This window comes from Corvus moneduloides, chromosome 1 (genome assembly GCF_009650955.1).
Source record: "Corvus moneduloides isolate bCorMon1 chromosome 1, bCorMon1.pri, whole genome shotgun sequence".
Taxonomy (NCBI): Eukaryota; Metazoa; Chordata; class Aves; order Passeriformes; family Corvidae; genus Corvus; species Corvus moneduloides.
In genome coordinates this window covers 145,847,287-145,862,618 of record NC_045476.1, presented here as the reverse complement: position 1 = coordinate 145,862,618, position 15,332 = coordinate 145,847,287, and the positions used below count along the sequence as shown (strand labels likewise).

The 15,332-nt window shown below is 38.1% G+C and overlaps 2 protein-coding genes across 3 annotated transcripts in view; both read left to right on the top strand.

Annotated features, from left to right (window-relative positions):
* LRP12 (LDL receptor related protein 12) overlaps positions 1–7,968 on the top strand; it is a 51,899-nt gene extending 43,931 nt beyond the window's left edge. Inside the window, exons 6-7 of the mRNA XM_032131286.1 lie at positions 723–855; positions 4,750–7,968. Of these exons, the coding sequence (XP_031987177.1) occupies positions 723–855; positions 4,750–5,613 (997 nt within the window). The 3' untranslated portion in view covers positions 5,614–7,968. The remainder of the gene's footprint in view (positions 1–722; positions 856–4,749) is intronic.
* Positions 7,969–8,960: 992 nt separating this feature from the next.
* Positions 8,961–15,332, top strand: part of DPYS (dihydropyrimidinase) — a 38,716-nt gene continuing 32,344 nt past the window's right edge. The window contains exon 1 of one of the 2 annotated variants that reach the window (XM_032131259.1): positions 8,961–9,065. The gene's annotated coding sequence lies outside the window, so the exon portion shown is untranslated. The remainder of the gene's footprint in view (positions 9,066–15,332) is intronic. The other variant, XM_032131249.1, reaches the window with a different exon arrangement.

Genomic DNA, 15,332 nt, shown 5'->3' with positions numbered 1-15,332 from the left:
CTTTTTCTTAGATAGTAAAAAGAGGTTAGTTAATCACAGAGTTTATCAGGTTGGAAGGGACCCATAAGGAATATCAAGTCTAACTCCCTGCTTCTTGCAGGACATCTAAAACTAAACGTTGCTTAGACCTATGGCTGAGCATTGTCCAGATGCTCCTTGGACTCTGAAGGCTGGGTGCCATGACCCAGTTCCCTGGGGAGCCTGTTCCAGTGACTGACTGCTCTCCCAGTGAAGAAAAGAGGATCGAAGTATTCTGATCACTTCACTGTTGAGGGTTAAGCTTTCAGACGATGTTAACAAAAAGGAAGTGTGGAAAAACTGCAGTTAATTAATTTGCAATTTATATTGCAGTTCTGTGTATGACAGCATGTTTCTTCTCTTGTAGGCTAGTTCATGCCAGGATTACATATCCTTCAATTTTTTACAATAATACAAGCATTACTCACACTGCTTTTTATATTCAGCCAATGGGTTTGGGCTGGCTTGTTTGTTTGCTTTTAAGAAACTTATTGTTGGGTTGGTTTTTTTACTCCCATTTCAGCTGGACGGACTCATAGGAATGACTTTATATTCTTTGTCAATTAAATTTCAATTAAATTAGCAAAACTTGATCTTCTGAAAATTTTTTTTCAGATTATAATAGTCTGATGTAGTTTTATTCTTTTCTATATGTATATGCATCAGTGTCTTATGTATTCTGAAATTTCTTTTCTCTTTGAAAGATCATTTGAAACTCACTTGTCAAGGGTTGAGGCTGAACTGTTAAGAAGAGAAGCTCCTCCATCCTATGGACAATTAATTGCCCAGGGTTTAATTCCACCAGTCGAAGATTTCCCTGTTTGTTCCCCAAATCAGGTAAGATTTCAAAATAGCAGGCAGACCACTTAAATTTTAAGGAGACTGAAATGAAGATATTTTAACTTTCATGTACATTCTTTTGTTCTAGAGCATTTCCTTTTCCTCTTTTCAAGTCAATAATGCTACAGGAATGATTAGCTGTTGGAAAAAATCATGATACAGTAACACCACAGTTTCCTTTGCAGGCTTTCTTTTGTTGATAATGCCAGTAATGCACACTATAGAACCCCTCTTGCATGAAGAGTAATAGATTGGTAGATCTAATTGTATGTTCTGTATTACTGTTGTGAAAGTAAGGATTGCATGATAGCACTTTTTGTTTTGGGAAAGAAGACCTAAACTTCTAATGCAAAATGGTAGTTCACATGCACAGTGTGTAGGTATGTTCATGCCTGCTGTGAATAATGAGGTGATGGAGAAGGCCAGGCTGTAGTATCATATAAAATTACATGGACAAGTTACAAAGTAAAAGCTAGTAAATGGCAGTTAATAGTTCCTAGTCATCCAGATTCAGAGGTGGATGATTAGCACATTTCTTACTTGGGCGATTAATGAATTTCTGTCAAACAACTTTTCAAGTAATTAAAAATGTCTTTCAGTTATAGAGCTCTTTTGAGAAATAGAAGGAACGTCTTAGTCTAGGAATCCTGCATTAGAGTTGGCATTAATTATGTTGCAGTTAATACAGGAAAGTTTACTGTAAGAAAAAATTACATGACTATCACATGTTCTTTCATGCACACATGTTCACAAACAGCTAGGATCTGTCACAAAAGATTTTTCAGAGGAAAAGAGGAAAATAAATTGCAATTTGCATGAGAGGCTTTAAAATGTGTCAGAACACATAGTAAAGATTTTTTTAGTAGCTAAATTGGCACTGAGCTTCATTAATTAAATAAATGCCTGTAGTGGACACTGTAGAATCCCTTGTTCAGTGGGTTACTGGGGTTATAATAAAGATCAGTATGTTACTGTTTCAAACCAGTTTTGTACTTCTACAAATTTGGCTTGCTGTCCTCTTTTCCAAAATTAAGCTTCACCAGTTTATGATGGATCTATGTGCACAAGTCTCTTGAGGTAGGGTTAGCCCAAGAAGGTCTGTGGAGACAATGCAGTTATCATGCCCAGATGTGTAAGTCCTCTAGTACAGGTAACTTGGAACAAACCAATGTTTTCTGCAGGTGTGGGACACTTCAGGTTTGGTGTACATAAATATGTGGAGGAACAATTACGATTTTCAAAAAAATCTAGCTTGCTCAGACCCATTTTTCATCATGAAATCGCATAAAGGTGATGTAAAGATCTTGGTTTTTACTAAGAGGAAATCTCATCATAGAGAGGACAGTTCTGAAAGACCCAGGTGTAGTGGCTGCAGTCAGAGATTGGTACTGGAGCTTTTGAAAAGCTGTGCAATTACTGACATTTTCTTTACTCTTTAGTTTGACTTAAATTGAATTACCTACTGTTTCTTTGGATACATTTTAAATTCATTTCAGAATATATTGAAATTATATGGCAATCTTTTGTAATTAAACATAACAAAATGTAGTTGCTTGATAGTATTTATATGTAACCATGATTTCACACTCCATAAAATATCAATGCATTTACAATAGTTTTGAACAGTGAGAGTGTTACTGAATTCCCATTAAGAACACCAGCACTTCAAATAAGACTTGAGGCCTTGAAAACTGAAGTAACTATACTGACCAATTAACTAGCATAGAAATCAGGAGTAGTAGTGAGCAGGCCATCAACTTCAAAAGTAATGAAAGTGTCATTCTAAAGCACTGATGCTTCCATGATAAAAACTTTACTCATACTTGAACAATGAAGTTGCATTGCTTAAAACCTTTGTTTTTCAGAGGAGACAACGTCAATAAAAACTCAAGGCAATGTAAATTGAATTCTATAAATTATAAAACTCGATTTTTAATATAGTAAAGTGTTGGAGGAAGGGAGTCAGTATTACGTCAAGGTGTGTTAAAATTTGTTTCGAGCAAAATATACATCTTAAGATTGCAAACCTGTGTAGGACTGAAGATAGTTATTCAAGATTTCCAGAAGTCTCAAGCTATAGGAATCTTGGATTTCTGTGTAGTGCTTTCTGCCTAAAACTGATACATGCCTTCAGAGCTGGATTTTCAAGGATGAGTAGCAGTCTGTTCAGTAGGTTTCGAAAGTAAGGCTGCTGTACACACATACTGTATGCTTGAATTCAATCATCCTGTGAACTAATGGAAGGGAAGAGGTAGGTTGTGCATGCAGTATAGTTCAGATATTCTGCTGTGTTGTCTGAAGAATGGTGGAAAGGAGGTGAAGGTGACAGCATGAGAACACTAAAGTTCCGTTTTTATAAACGAAAGGAAATACATGCATATATGTTAAGAGTTTAATTGGGGAAAAATGGCTGTTTTGAGGAATATTCTACATTTTTGCCATAAGTGTCATCAAAAGTTGTGAATATGGGCTTTATCCTCTAATTATACATATTTGTGAATATTTTTAGAATGATGATAGAAAATCTTCCAACCTATTTGAGAATTGAGCTACTTAGCTGAGGTAGTGTTCTAAGTTTGAGTTAGTGATGCCTTAGGTTTTAACTTCCATATTTTTCAAATCCTGTACTGCCTAGTGTGTAACTGAAGTTTCCTGTAGCCTGTTCACTTCTGCTCTCTCATGCTAGGTAGACGTAACAAAGCCTCTCCAGGCCTGCTCTCCAAGGACACTCAGATCATTCTAGGCCCAAAAAATATAAACCAAAAGCCTCTAAAGGGAAGGGGCAAGCTTGGGGAAATTACCTCATTAACTGAAGCTTTAATTGGAGAATTAACCCTGATATGCAAATGAACCAAACTTACAAAAGTGTGAAGAACTCGTGGCCTGTTGTCCATCTTGGGGTCCATCTTGGCAGTAGCCTCTGGCTCCCCAGGGGGTACCTTTGAAGGCCTTTCAAATGAATACCTACCTTCATTCCCTTATTCTTGTCTAGTCTCTGTTTTTAGGTGGCCACTTCAGGCATCATTAGGGATCCCCAATACAAAGGAGTTTGTGTGTTTGTGTTACCTTACAGTTCAAAAGTTATACAGGGTTTTAAACAGGAAAATTCAGGTATGCATTCTTCTGTAGCTAAATGACTGGAAAACATATAGTGAATTTGGGAAATGTATAGTTTAGAACACAAAAGATAATTTTATTTCAACAGAAGCATAGCATTTTGAAACTGGAATTAACTGATGATACCAGAAGGGGGGGAAAAAAGTCAAACTATAAGCCTCTGCTGGAGAAGATATTTAATTTAGTCCCTTTGAGGCAGCCCTATGGTAGTGGATAAAGAAGGTGGCCACCTTTGTTAAATCTTTCTGGAAGACTTTGTTTTTAAATCCTAAACTTTCTGAGACATGTTTCTATGTGCTGTTCTCTAAAATCCACAGTGACTACCTTTTTGGTAAGACTGTCTGTAATAGATTTAGTATGCCTGCTCTGCTGGCTCTGTGGTTGTACTTTCCTTTAATCAGTGTTCCATATCCAGGCTATAGTGCCTTGCTTTTCACATTGTCTTATTTAGAGATCCTTGATTAGGGCAGAAATGTACCTTATATAGAATTCATTCCTCTTTTATTACCTTTGCTTATGTATTTCCACTTAATTTGCCTGTTTATAATATTTTTTGCACTAGAGCATCTAAACTTTTTTCATGCCCACTTTTTTTTTTTAAATAGCCTATTGCTACATATACCAGATCCTTATTATGAAAGATGCAACATTTTTTTATATTTAAGACTCTACATTTAACTTCGTTAAATGCTGTTTTCCACAACAGTTATCATTCATTCTTTGCTAGTACCAGCAGACTGTCAACACTTGATTGTTGCTTGTCTTCTCATTTAGGCTTCAGTTCTGGAAAACCTGAGGCTGGCAGTACGATCTCAGCTTGGATTTACCTCAATCAGACTTCCTATGGCTGGCAGATCAAGTAACATTTGGAATCGAATTTTTAATTTTGCAAGGTCACGTCATTCTGGATCGTTGGCATTGGTCTCGGCGGATGGAGATGACGTTGCCAGCCAAAGTACTAGTAGAGAAGCTGAAAGAAATAATACTCACAGAAGTTTGTTTTCAGTTGAATCTGATGATACAGACACAGAAAATGAAAGAAGAGATGCAGCAGGAGCAGTTGGTGGTGTTGCTGCCACCTTGCCTCAAAAAGTCCCTCCTGCAACAGCAATAGAAGCAGCAGTGGGAGCATGTGGGAGTTCCTCTGCTCAGAGCAGCAGTAGCAGTGCCACGGATGGTGGAAGAGAAGTGACAAGTGTAGAGCCCCCAAGCACAAGTCCCGCACGCCACCAGCTCACGAGCGCACTAAGCCGTATGACTCAAGGCTTACGCTGGGTACGCTTTACTTTAGGGAGATCAAGCTCGGTGAATCAGAACCAAAGTCCTTTGAGACAGCTTGATAATGGGGTAAGTGGAAGAGAAGAGGATGATGATGTTGAAATGTTAATTCCAGTCTCTGATGTAGCATCAGACTTTGACATGAATGACTGTTCAAGACCTCTACTTGATCTCAGCTCAGATCAAGGACCAGGGCTTAGACAGCCTTACAGTGCAACACATCACAGTGTGAGGTCATGCAGTCGAGATGGCCCCTGTGAGAGCTGTGGCATCGTACACACTGCCCAGATACCCGACACTTGCTTAGAGGCAACAGTGAAAAATGAAACTAGTGATGATGAGGCATTATTACTCTGCTAGGTACGGATTGTTTAGGAAAGATTGTGTACAAGTTGGAGCAATATCTGTCATTGTTTTGTACTTCACAGTTAAAATTAGTTTTTAGTTTAAAAAAATCCAGGACAACAATATGTTAAAGCTATTTTAGCCTGTGTGGTTGATTAAACTTTTCTTATACTGGATGACATTATGGAACTATAAGAGTGAACATTTTAATGGCTCTGAATACACAATGTGTGTATCCAGTATAATCAGATTACTCTTTAAACTGAAGTTTTCCCCATTAGTTTCAAATTTAGTTTATCCTGGTACTGTAGTTAAAACCTGAAACATGGCTGCTCAAGACTTATTGGCTGCCTGTTTAACCCCATATTAACAGGTGAATTTGTACAGAATTATTTTCCTTTAGGAATTGACTCTGTTGTATTATTGCCAACATACTTGTAACTTAATATACTAAATACTGGTAAGGATTGTTTATGTAAAATATGTACTTTCCTTTGAGTTTATTCAACACTGTCTAAATATTCTTGAATTTCATCATAATGTGAACTTACTTAAAGGGAGGAGAAACTTTCTCCAGGAGCATTCTTTTTCTTTCAGAAGTACAAAATGCAATGATATATGAAATTTAGGCATAGTAGATAAACTGATGGCAAAAGCTTTTTTAGCACTGACTTTCCTAAACTGCAGTCTAATATGGTACAGCCAAATAGTATGTAAAATCCCCAGTCATTAGTCTTTTTGATTTGAAGTAAAAAAGGGCCGAAGATATTACAATATGTGTTAGTTCCTTAAATATCCAATATGTACAAATACACTACAGAATAAGTTCCAACTGGTAATAGATCTTTCCCTAATACTGTAGGGTATAAAGCTTGTTTGGACTCAAGGGATTTGCACTAAAATCATATTAAGGTCTCTAATGAGCTTAGTGCACAAGCACTATCACTTTAAGTACTATTATTGTCTAATATTGCAATGGCTATATATTTCCATGGCTCTTTTCTTGGGGTGTTGCGTTTTTGTTGCAATTGAATTTGCTTTACTAATTCCCTATTTATTCATTGTATTTAAAAACTGATTTACTCGGTCGCAGACTGGTTGTTTAAAAAAAACCAAAAGAAAACCCTTTTAGTGTATTTTTTTATGATACTACATGTTGGAGCAAAACAGATCAGTGAGGAAAAAAGCTCATAACTTCCAATTTTGTGATAAGCAGGTTAATACGTGGCTACTAGCGTGACAAGAAGAAACTACACCTTTTAAAATCAAAACTGTCAACTACTGTTTTATTTATTCTTTGCCAGTCTGTTTTTAGTAGGCTTAAAGATCCAGTATGAAATGTATTTGTGTGTGATTGTATGCTATTTATTAAATTTTAAATACTTTGTTGAATGTCATTTTAAAGCATGTTTAAAGTCTTGTGCATTTCTGTCGTGTTATGCTGTCGGGCAGAACTGACTAAAATTTTAATATGTATCAAAATTAAATTGAATTTTTGTTATGTTTTTGAGGTACTTTTAAAGATAAATCTAAGGTCTGTCTGGCTTTTTTATTTTTTTTTAAATTTTCATCTCTGAGTACAAATCACATGCAGAAGAAACAAACAATTGAATAGGTTCCAAAGTGTATGTATCTTCTCCCTCTTCTCTTCATTCACAGACACTGGGATGAGAAAAATAAACTATTTTACCATCTGGTTAATTTTTTCATGCAGGTTAGCAGGTAAATTCTGAGTTCAGGATGCAATTACGTAGATTTGTGCTTTTGAGGAACCTTATGTGCAATACAGTTGTAAAAGATTTTATTATAATGACCCATGCGGTTTCAAGTTTCAGAACAGATCACATCACACTGGTACCAGATCAGGTACAAGTTGGCCCATAATTACACATACTCAAGTAAAAGTCATCAATGGCCATTTTTATTCACATTGAATAATATCTAAATCTGTGGGTAATCTTTAGTCTGATTTCAGTAGCATTGCTTATAGAGCAGGCAGCTTTGCAATAGGAACATGGTAACACACCCTGAAGTATATGTGAACAGTATGTCCTGGTATAAAATACTGGGTTTTTAAACCTTCCTAGTTAATTGTCATCAGAAAGTGGTTGTGGAAATGCTTGTCCCTGAGGCAGATAAATTTTGAAGAAAGAGTCTTCACAGAATACCTTCGGTGTTGAACACACACAGTGATCTAAATTTGTTCCATTAGATGCCCCAAATAGCATGTACCTATGGACTCCATATTGCAGATGTAAAAAGAACACAATGTTTAATTTGTTTTAAAGGACAAATGCTACACATTTAACTGAGAAGCTGGATTTGATTGATATTTGGAAAATTGTAAATAAAATTCATATTTGTATGAGGCGAATTTGTTGCAGTGATTTTTTTTTTTCTTGGGGATATTAAAAGGAGTGATTGGTTTTTGTTTTCAGTAATGTATGAATGATTGGTTGCATTTGTTTAGTTTGGTTTTACTGAGGTTTCCGGTAAGTCATTATTACCTTGTTTCTTTTTATTCTGGAGAGCTTGAATTAGTGTTTTGTTTAATTGATTCTTGATTTAGCTGTGCTACAATACTAGGGCGGTTTGAACAAAAGTCAGAATTATTTATTGTGGAATTATCTTGTTTTCTGTAATAAATCACTTTCATCTGCAAGCTTTGAAGAATGTAGGTTATTGTGAGGCAAGTTTTCTCCTCATGTAAAGTTATTAAAACATGGAAAGAGTTTGTCATTTTTATTTTCCACATACCACACTTTTTTTGTCACTTGGTTTGCACTGAAACATTAGGGGGGCTGACTGAGCTTCAGATGGTGCAAGGGCTTGTTTTGTATCCAAAGTAAAGGTCATTTTCAGTACAAGTTCAGCAAGTGTTGCTGATAACTCTTCTTTTAAAACAGGTTTCTGGAGAGGATGCTGGAATTAGTTACAGTATTATGTGTTCCACTTTCTATCCAAATGCCTAAGCATGAACTTGTGTCAAAGCTTTGACACCAGTCCAGGGAATTGAAGTTCAAGTTGGGACACAAATACTCTTTCAGTGAGGTTTCTATATTAAATACTCACTGCAGATCAAATCATGGCTTTTCCTATTGGGATGAGGTTTTGCTTCCTTTCTGAAAAGTGAGTGACTTATTTTCCTATATATATATATATCCAGATATTCAGCTGTGACAGTTGTACTGAGGAAGTGCTGCACATTTCCTGTAAATCTTGGTTTAAGTCAAAAGTTTTAATCTTCTGTAGTTGGGATGAAGCTTTTTGTAAAGTGTTTTGTCAGTTTGTGGGGCTTTTTGACTGTATCTCTTTTCTTCCTTGTGAGTTTCTGAAAACAAGCAATTGGTAACTGAATTCCTCCGGGACATCAGCTACTACTCAGTTGCCCAAAATGGGGTGTGTTCTGAAAGGACAAAGGAGAAGTCTGTCTTGTCCCTTTGCCAAGTCACCAAACATATGGAGAGGTAAGCAGATTGATAGTTAAAACTCTTTCCCTTCTATCCTGCATTGGAGTTTCACTCTTGTAGTTAGATTTTCCCTCATCTAAGGAAATTAAAGTCCATAATTATTGGACTTGATACAGAGAAGTTTTATAGCACAACATTCATGTCAATATGTCTAGTTGAGATTTCTGTTCATATGCAGTACCCACTATGGTGGGTAGTAACTTGGGGGAAGAGAATGTAATATCCACTAAACTGAAGTATTATCTAAGAATTTGGATGGACAAGACTTCCCACGTCACTGATGGAGGAGGTAAGAGATGTTGCTCTGAGCAGTGTCAGTGATTCCTAATCACATTTTGAGAAAAGGTATTGCGGCGGGGGCAGATGGCGAGGTGCCGCAACCTTCCAGAAGCACCTCCAACAAAGGGAGTCACTCGGCAGGCCGCTTCTCACACACTCATACACACACACCAGATACATTATAATCCACAAAGAGGCCGACAACAAGGAGCAGGGAAGGGTCTTCGTGTGAGGTTCCACAAGGTAGTTTATTACCACCCAGCTGAAGGTGTCCAGGGACGAAGACGAAGGAACAATGGAGGGCCCAAGGTTTAGATACGGGATCGGATGGGGGCAGAGAAAACACCAGGGCCCAATGGTCGGGGAATACAGAGGTGGAGCATAAGCGGGGTTAAGGTAGGGGAACCAGTAAGGGAGTAGTGAGGGTGGAGCAAGGGAACAAAAGCCAATGGGAGAACCGGGAAGGGAGAACTTTCCAGAGGGAAGACATATAGGGTAAAAAGGGGCAGGGAGACCAACGGGCCAACCAGGAAAACAGAGCTGGGGTATATCAACATAATTGACGTATTTAACACAAAGCCTCTTGGGAGAGACCCTTTTCTCTCACCCTAACCTAATAGAACCCTAGGGTTCATCCTTCCAGGGGGCCCCTGTGGTTCCTTCATTGATAGGTTCAGTGGTCTCCACAAAAGGGCATTTACCATAAACACAATTTAGCTTATCTTTGTGAATATCCAGCCACAAATTAGTGATATTTCTCCATGCACACTGAAATCTAGCGGAAGAGTTTAGGTTTTAGCATTAATTTCTCCCTGTGACCAAGTGGCATACTGTTATCAAAGAACCAAAGAAAATACTCAAATGCAAGTGAAGTTTTTCAGATTGAGATTTTCTTCAGTTTACAGTTACCCTGTATAATGCTTGTGCAGGAAAGAAATTAGTGGAAAACACAGGAAGCAAAAAAAAACATAAAAAGAGGAGTCTCTGAATTTTGAATTTGAATGATGGGAAAGTTGTAATAGACTAGAAACGTTAAAGGAATATAATTGTATTACATTGTACAAAGGATTTTTTTCTCAGACAAATAATTGCAGGAGGCCTTCCCAAAAATAAGTCATAATGGGTAGGACATGTCAAATCAGAAATGTATAAGAAAAAGAAAGAATCAGTTATGGTTCAGTGTGGACTTCCTAACAAATAATAAGGGTTTATTAGGCAAAATGTAAAGGACAAAGAAATAAACTTGTTTTGAGGAATAAGGACATGATCCCTGAAATAAGCATACAGGTATCTGAATTTAGAGCAGAAATCTCAGATTTCATCACAGCATTGTTGACTTGGGGTGTTACAGAGGTTTAGTTGAATTGCATTTGTACCCTTGCAATGAAATAGTCATGCATCTGAAGGTATGCCAACAGAAATGAAGAAATAGGTTTATCTGCTTTTCCAGGTATATAAAATTGAGGAAAAACAACTGGTAAAATGTACTGGTTTAAATCTGTCATCTTTCCTGTGGTTAGTTAAGAACCACCTTGGACAGCCACAGTTGGAGGAAGACGTTCTGGTGCGCCAGAGGAAAAACAGGAGCAACATACAGGACAGTGAGGAATGTCATAAACTGACATCATAATTCTGCAGTGGCATGGCAGGGAACAGAGACGTTCAGTTTTGCTTTCTCTCACCTACTCTGTTGGCCAGCAGTTACAGTCCTGACTTAGTGTTCCTTCAATAGAGAGATGTTGTATTTGAGAGTCGGCGAAAATACAGTTAATATTTTGCAGTGTTTTTCCAGATAATGCATTAGTAAAAAAACCAGTTTCCAAAGATAGCTATTCTCTGTGCTTTTGTGGTTGTGCTTCTTGGAGTCTGGAAAAATCCCACCTAAGAACCTAGTTTCTTTGACTGAGATTGTCCACCGGGAAATAACTGACAAGTATGATAAGTCTTTTTTTCCCAGAGCATTGTGAGACTTAGAATTTCAATGCCTGAGTTGAACTGTCTCACACATATTTATAAAGTTGGCATTTTATTAACCCTTATTGAACCAAATTATAGTGAAAAGAGCAAAGAGCACAGTATGAAGGTTTCTTAGATGCTCCTCTGCTGGGTTCCTGGTAATTCTTTCTTCGTTATTGGTTGTACTGTCTGTGGTTCACCATTTGTGTTGATCAAGGAGGAGGAGGCACTTGGCCTTATGAAAATGAGAGAAGAGTCACTAATTATTGTGGCTCTAAAAAGCAGGATGGTTTTCAGTACATGCACACCTTTGGCTGCCTTCCTTTGTGTCACACACGTGGGACCCAAGGCTGGGTGCTAATGGGCTGCATCACTGCTAATGGATCTGGGGAAAGACTGGCACTAGGATCTTGGATGTAGCCCAGTACTTAGGAGAGCATACTTATAATAGTTCATGTGATGTGGAACTAGAGGATTGAACTTCTTTCTTAATGTTTTTTAGCCCTGTTTTATTATAGAAAACCATAGGGCATGCTTGCTAGTTTGGGAAAGCTTTTACAACTGAAGAAGGCATTAGAGATTAGATTTTGAAACCTCACACTTGTGTCTGAAAATCCATCCCATAAAAGTAGTCAGCACCAGACTTTTCTGAAAACTTGTGAGGTTTTGACAAGGGCACCTGACTGGTCTCACAATTATGAAGACTTTACAGGTGCAATTATGTTTAGACCATCTGGTTTTATTGAATGAATATTAAATTCCCACTGCAGAGGAGTGTGAAAGTAAATCTCAGGTGAACAGACATTATGGATTCTTTGTAGGAGTTGCAAAGAAACAAAAGAGTATTCAGTCCTTCTGACTTTCTGAATATGGGAAAAGATAACCATTCTTTCCTTTCTGCAAATCCAGAGTGCACCTCAAATTGACACATCCTTTTACCAATTCTCTAACACCTAGTGCTTTATCCATCATTACTGAAAGTTGTTGGTATCCTTTTTATTCATTTTCTCATATTGCAAATGTGGTTCACGATCCAGTCTTTCTTCCTTGGAGGAAAGTTGTCAAAAATAAATACTAATAGCACATCTTCATTAGCTGAACTTTCTTCCCACTGCTCATTATCAATCTCTAGATTCCTTCACAAAATACTCTGTTTGTTCAAAAGCCTATTTGTCTGCCACTCCTGCATTTTGAGATACATTTCAGCTTCACCAACTTTAATTTGGAGGTTAATGCCAGTAAGACTCCTGGAGTTAAGAAAAAGCTGAAGACTGAGTGACAATAGAAGAGCTTTACAGAACTAGGGTATGGCAGGAAGAATGTGAAAATGGAAGCAGAGGGAGGATAAGAGTAAGGTGTGATAATTAAAGGAGAAGTTAAAAATTAATAGTATTTTATGTGGGGAGGTAGCAGTTAAAGGTTCCAGGATGAAGTGAATATGTGTGTCTCAGAAGACTTTAAACTGATTATGTCTGCATTACAATGACTTTTAGAAGACATCCTCAAGGTCTGCTGGATGTTCCAAACTTCAGTCCTCTGTTTCTTGCAAACTTATTCCTGAATTTGCAAAATTATTTTCATTTGGTAAATCATAGGTGTGGATTGTGTTTTCTTCAGGGTTGTTCAAATGGAATCAGTTAATCATTAGGCTACTGAGAAAATTCTTACGATTGTACTTCTCTGGTAGCTCCACTAAACAAGACACTCCATGTTTAGATTTCTTGAGGATTTGCTTTGCTAGACACAACAAAAGTATTAACATATGATTCAACTTCAGATTTGTGAGTTTGGGAAGACTTTCTCCAGTGGCTGTCAAATCATTGAGCTACTATGTAACATTTTAGGATCAGTAAAGTCTTCTAACATGAAATTTCTCTGCAGGGTTGTGGTTTAAGCCCAGCTGGCATTTGATCACCGCACGGCCACTTGCTCAATCTATCTGGGTGATAGTGTGAAAACTCATGAGTTTGAGATAATGACAGTTTAATAGGTAAAGCAAAAGCTGCACTTGCAAGCAAAGAAAAGGAAAGGAATTCATTCCTCACTTCCCAGGGGAAGGCAGATGTTCTGCCATCTCCAGGAAAGCAGGGCTCCACCATCCACTAACAGTGACTTGAGAAGACAAATGCTATTTACACTGGTGTCCCTCCCCTTCCTTCCTCTTTCCCCAGTTTTATATGCTGAGCATGATACCATATGGCCTGGGGTATCCCTGTGGTCAGTTGGGATTGGCTGTCCTGGCTGTGTCCCCTTCCAACTTCTTGTGCACCCCCAGCCTCCTCACTGGCGGGGCAATATGAGCTGCAGAAAAGCCCTTGTCGTAGTGCAAATGCTGCTCAGCAATAATGAGAACTTTCCTCTGTTACCAACACTGTTTTCAGCACAGAGTCAAAACAGAGCAATACCAGGTACTATGACAGAGTTTAACTCTCTTCCAGCCCAGACCACTACAACAGTGCAGAGTCAAACATTGATTACAGAGCAAAGATTTGTTTTAAACTGTGCAAAGAGAAGAACAAAAAAGTAAAATGCTTTGTGGGTGAGTAAATACTACAAAGTCAATTAGGAGCCAGAAGCCCTGTTGGAGAAGCAGTAGATAATCAGCGATCACTAAGAATATGGGGCCAGTTGTCTTCTCATGATATTTTAAGTATTATTTCTGTTCCACCAGTGATATTTCAAGCTATTTTTTCTAGGGACAGCTGAGCTGTGAAATACTGAATATTTATCAAATGTACATAAATGCAGCTGATGTGAGATTATCTTTTTGGTCCAAATGGATTAAATAAAAGGGCTTCTTAGACAGAATCTTGTTATGTACCAATACATTAAATAATGTGTTCAAAACCACCTGTGGGGTAAATTCAGTTTTCCTACGCACAGCATTGTAAGATGTTACGTTGCTGGTTTGTGGGCAGCTCTGCAATTCTGAGCTGGGAATGAAGTTACAGATAGAAAGGTTTAGGCACTTAAGAGCAGGATCCATAAAGTCTAAATTAGCCAGGAGGAAATCAGAGGAGGGGAAACAGAGCTCAAGCCTGTTCTTGTTCAGAAACAGACATAAATAGGATTTTGAGCTGTGTACTCTTCATGCATTTATGTATAAAATTGTATCAGCTCTTTCCTGTGCAGCACACACAAAAAGGGAACTGGATATTCCAGTGTACACTACAATCTGCTGTGATGTGGCTGATCTGGCCTCAGATCTCCCTCTGCCCAGTTTGGCAGAAGGATTTGAGCATGAACAGTTTACCACTGCCATTAGCCCAAGAGCATACTCAGAGATGACTGTCTAGGTCTGTCACATAGAAACTCCTTTCATAGAAAATACTAAGTAATCATCTGCCAGGGAGAAATTACAAGAAAGTGGCTATTTTAGGTTGGCAGTTGAGGTACTGAAGTGGTATTGAAACTTCAGGGTGAAGTCTCTGCCAATAAATACTGAAAAATCTGTTGACACTGTTCTACATCAAATCATTAAATATCCATTGGGATGGGCAAAGGAACTTGACTGCTACACCCCACATGACTGCACATGATCAAAAGAACCTCTGACCTTGCTACCCCTCTCCTCACTTAACAAAGGTCACTTCATTTATACAAAGTGAAACTGCTTTCCCAAATGAGCTTTGACCTGTTCTGTTGCTGTGTCATGTTATGAATCCCAGTGGGTCTCTGTCCCACTGCACAAAGGTGAGGTGTAAGACAAGATACCTTGGGATGAGCAGATAGAAAGGCAAATGTATGGTAATGCTCTCCTACCCATCATGAGGGAAGGGACAAAGGTGACATGCTGATGGGAAGGTGAGTTTTTTCCAATCTTGTGTCCTTTGTCTAAATGGCTTTTTGGTGCCCTGTGTGTGCACCCTCTCACAGCCCTCAGAGACAATGTTCTATCTTGCTAAATCATCACCACTGAACTGGAAGAGGTGAGGGAATGAAGATGCAGGTGCTCAGCAGATTCAGGGACACACTTGAGTGGTGTCACTGCTGACTATGCAAATCCAGGGTTATGGCAGGAGAGAAGTG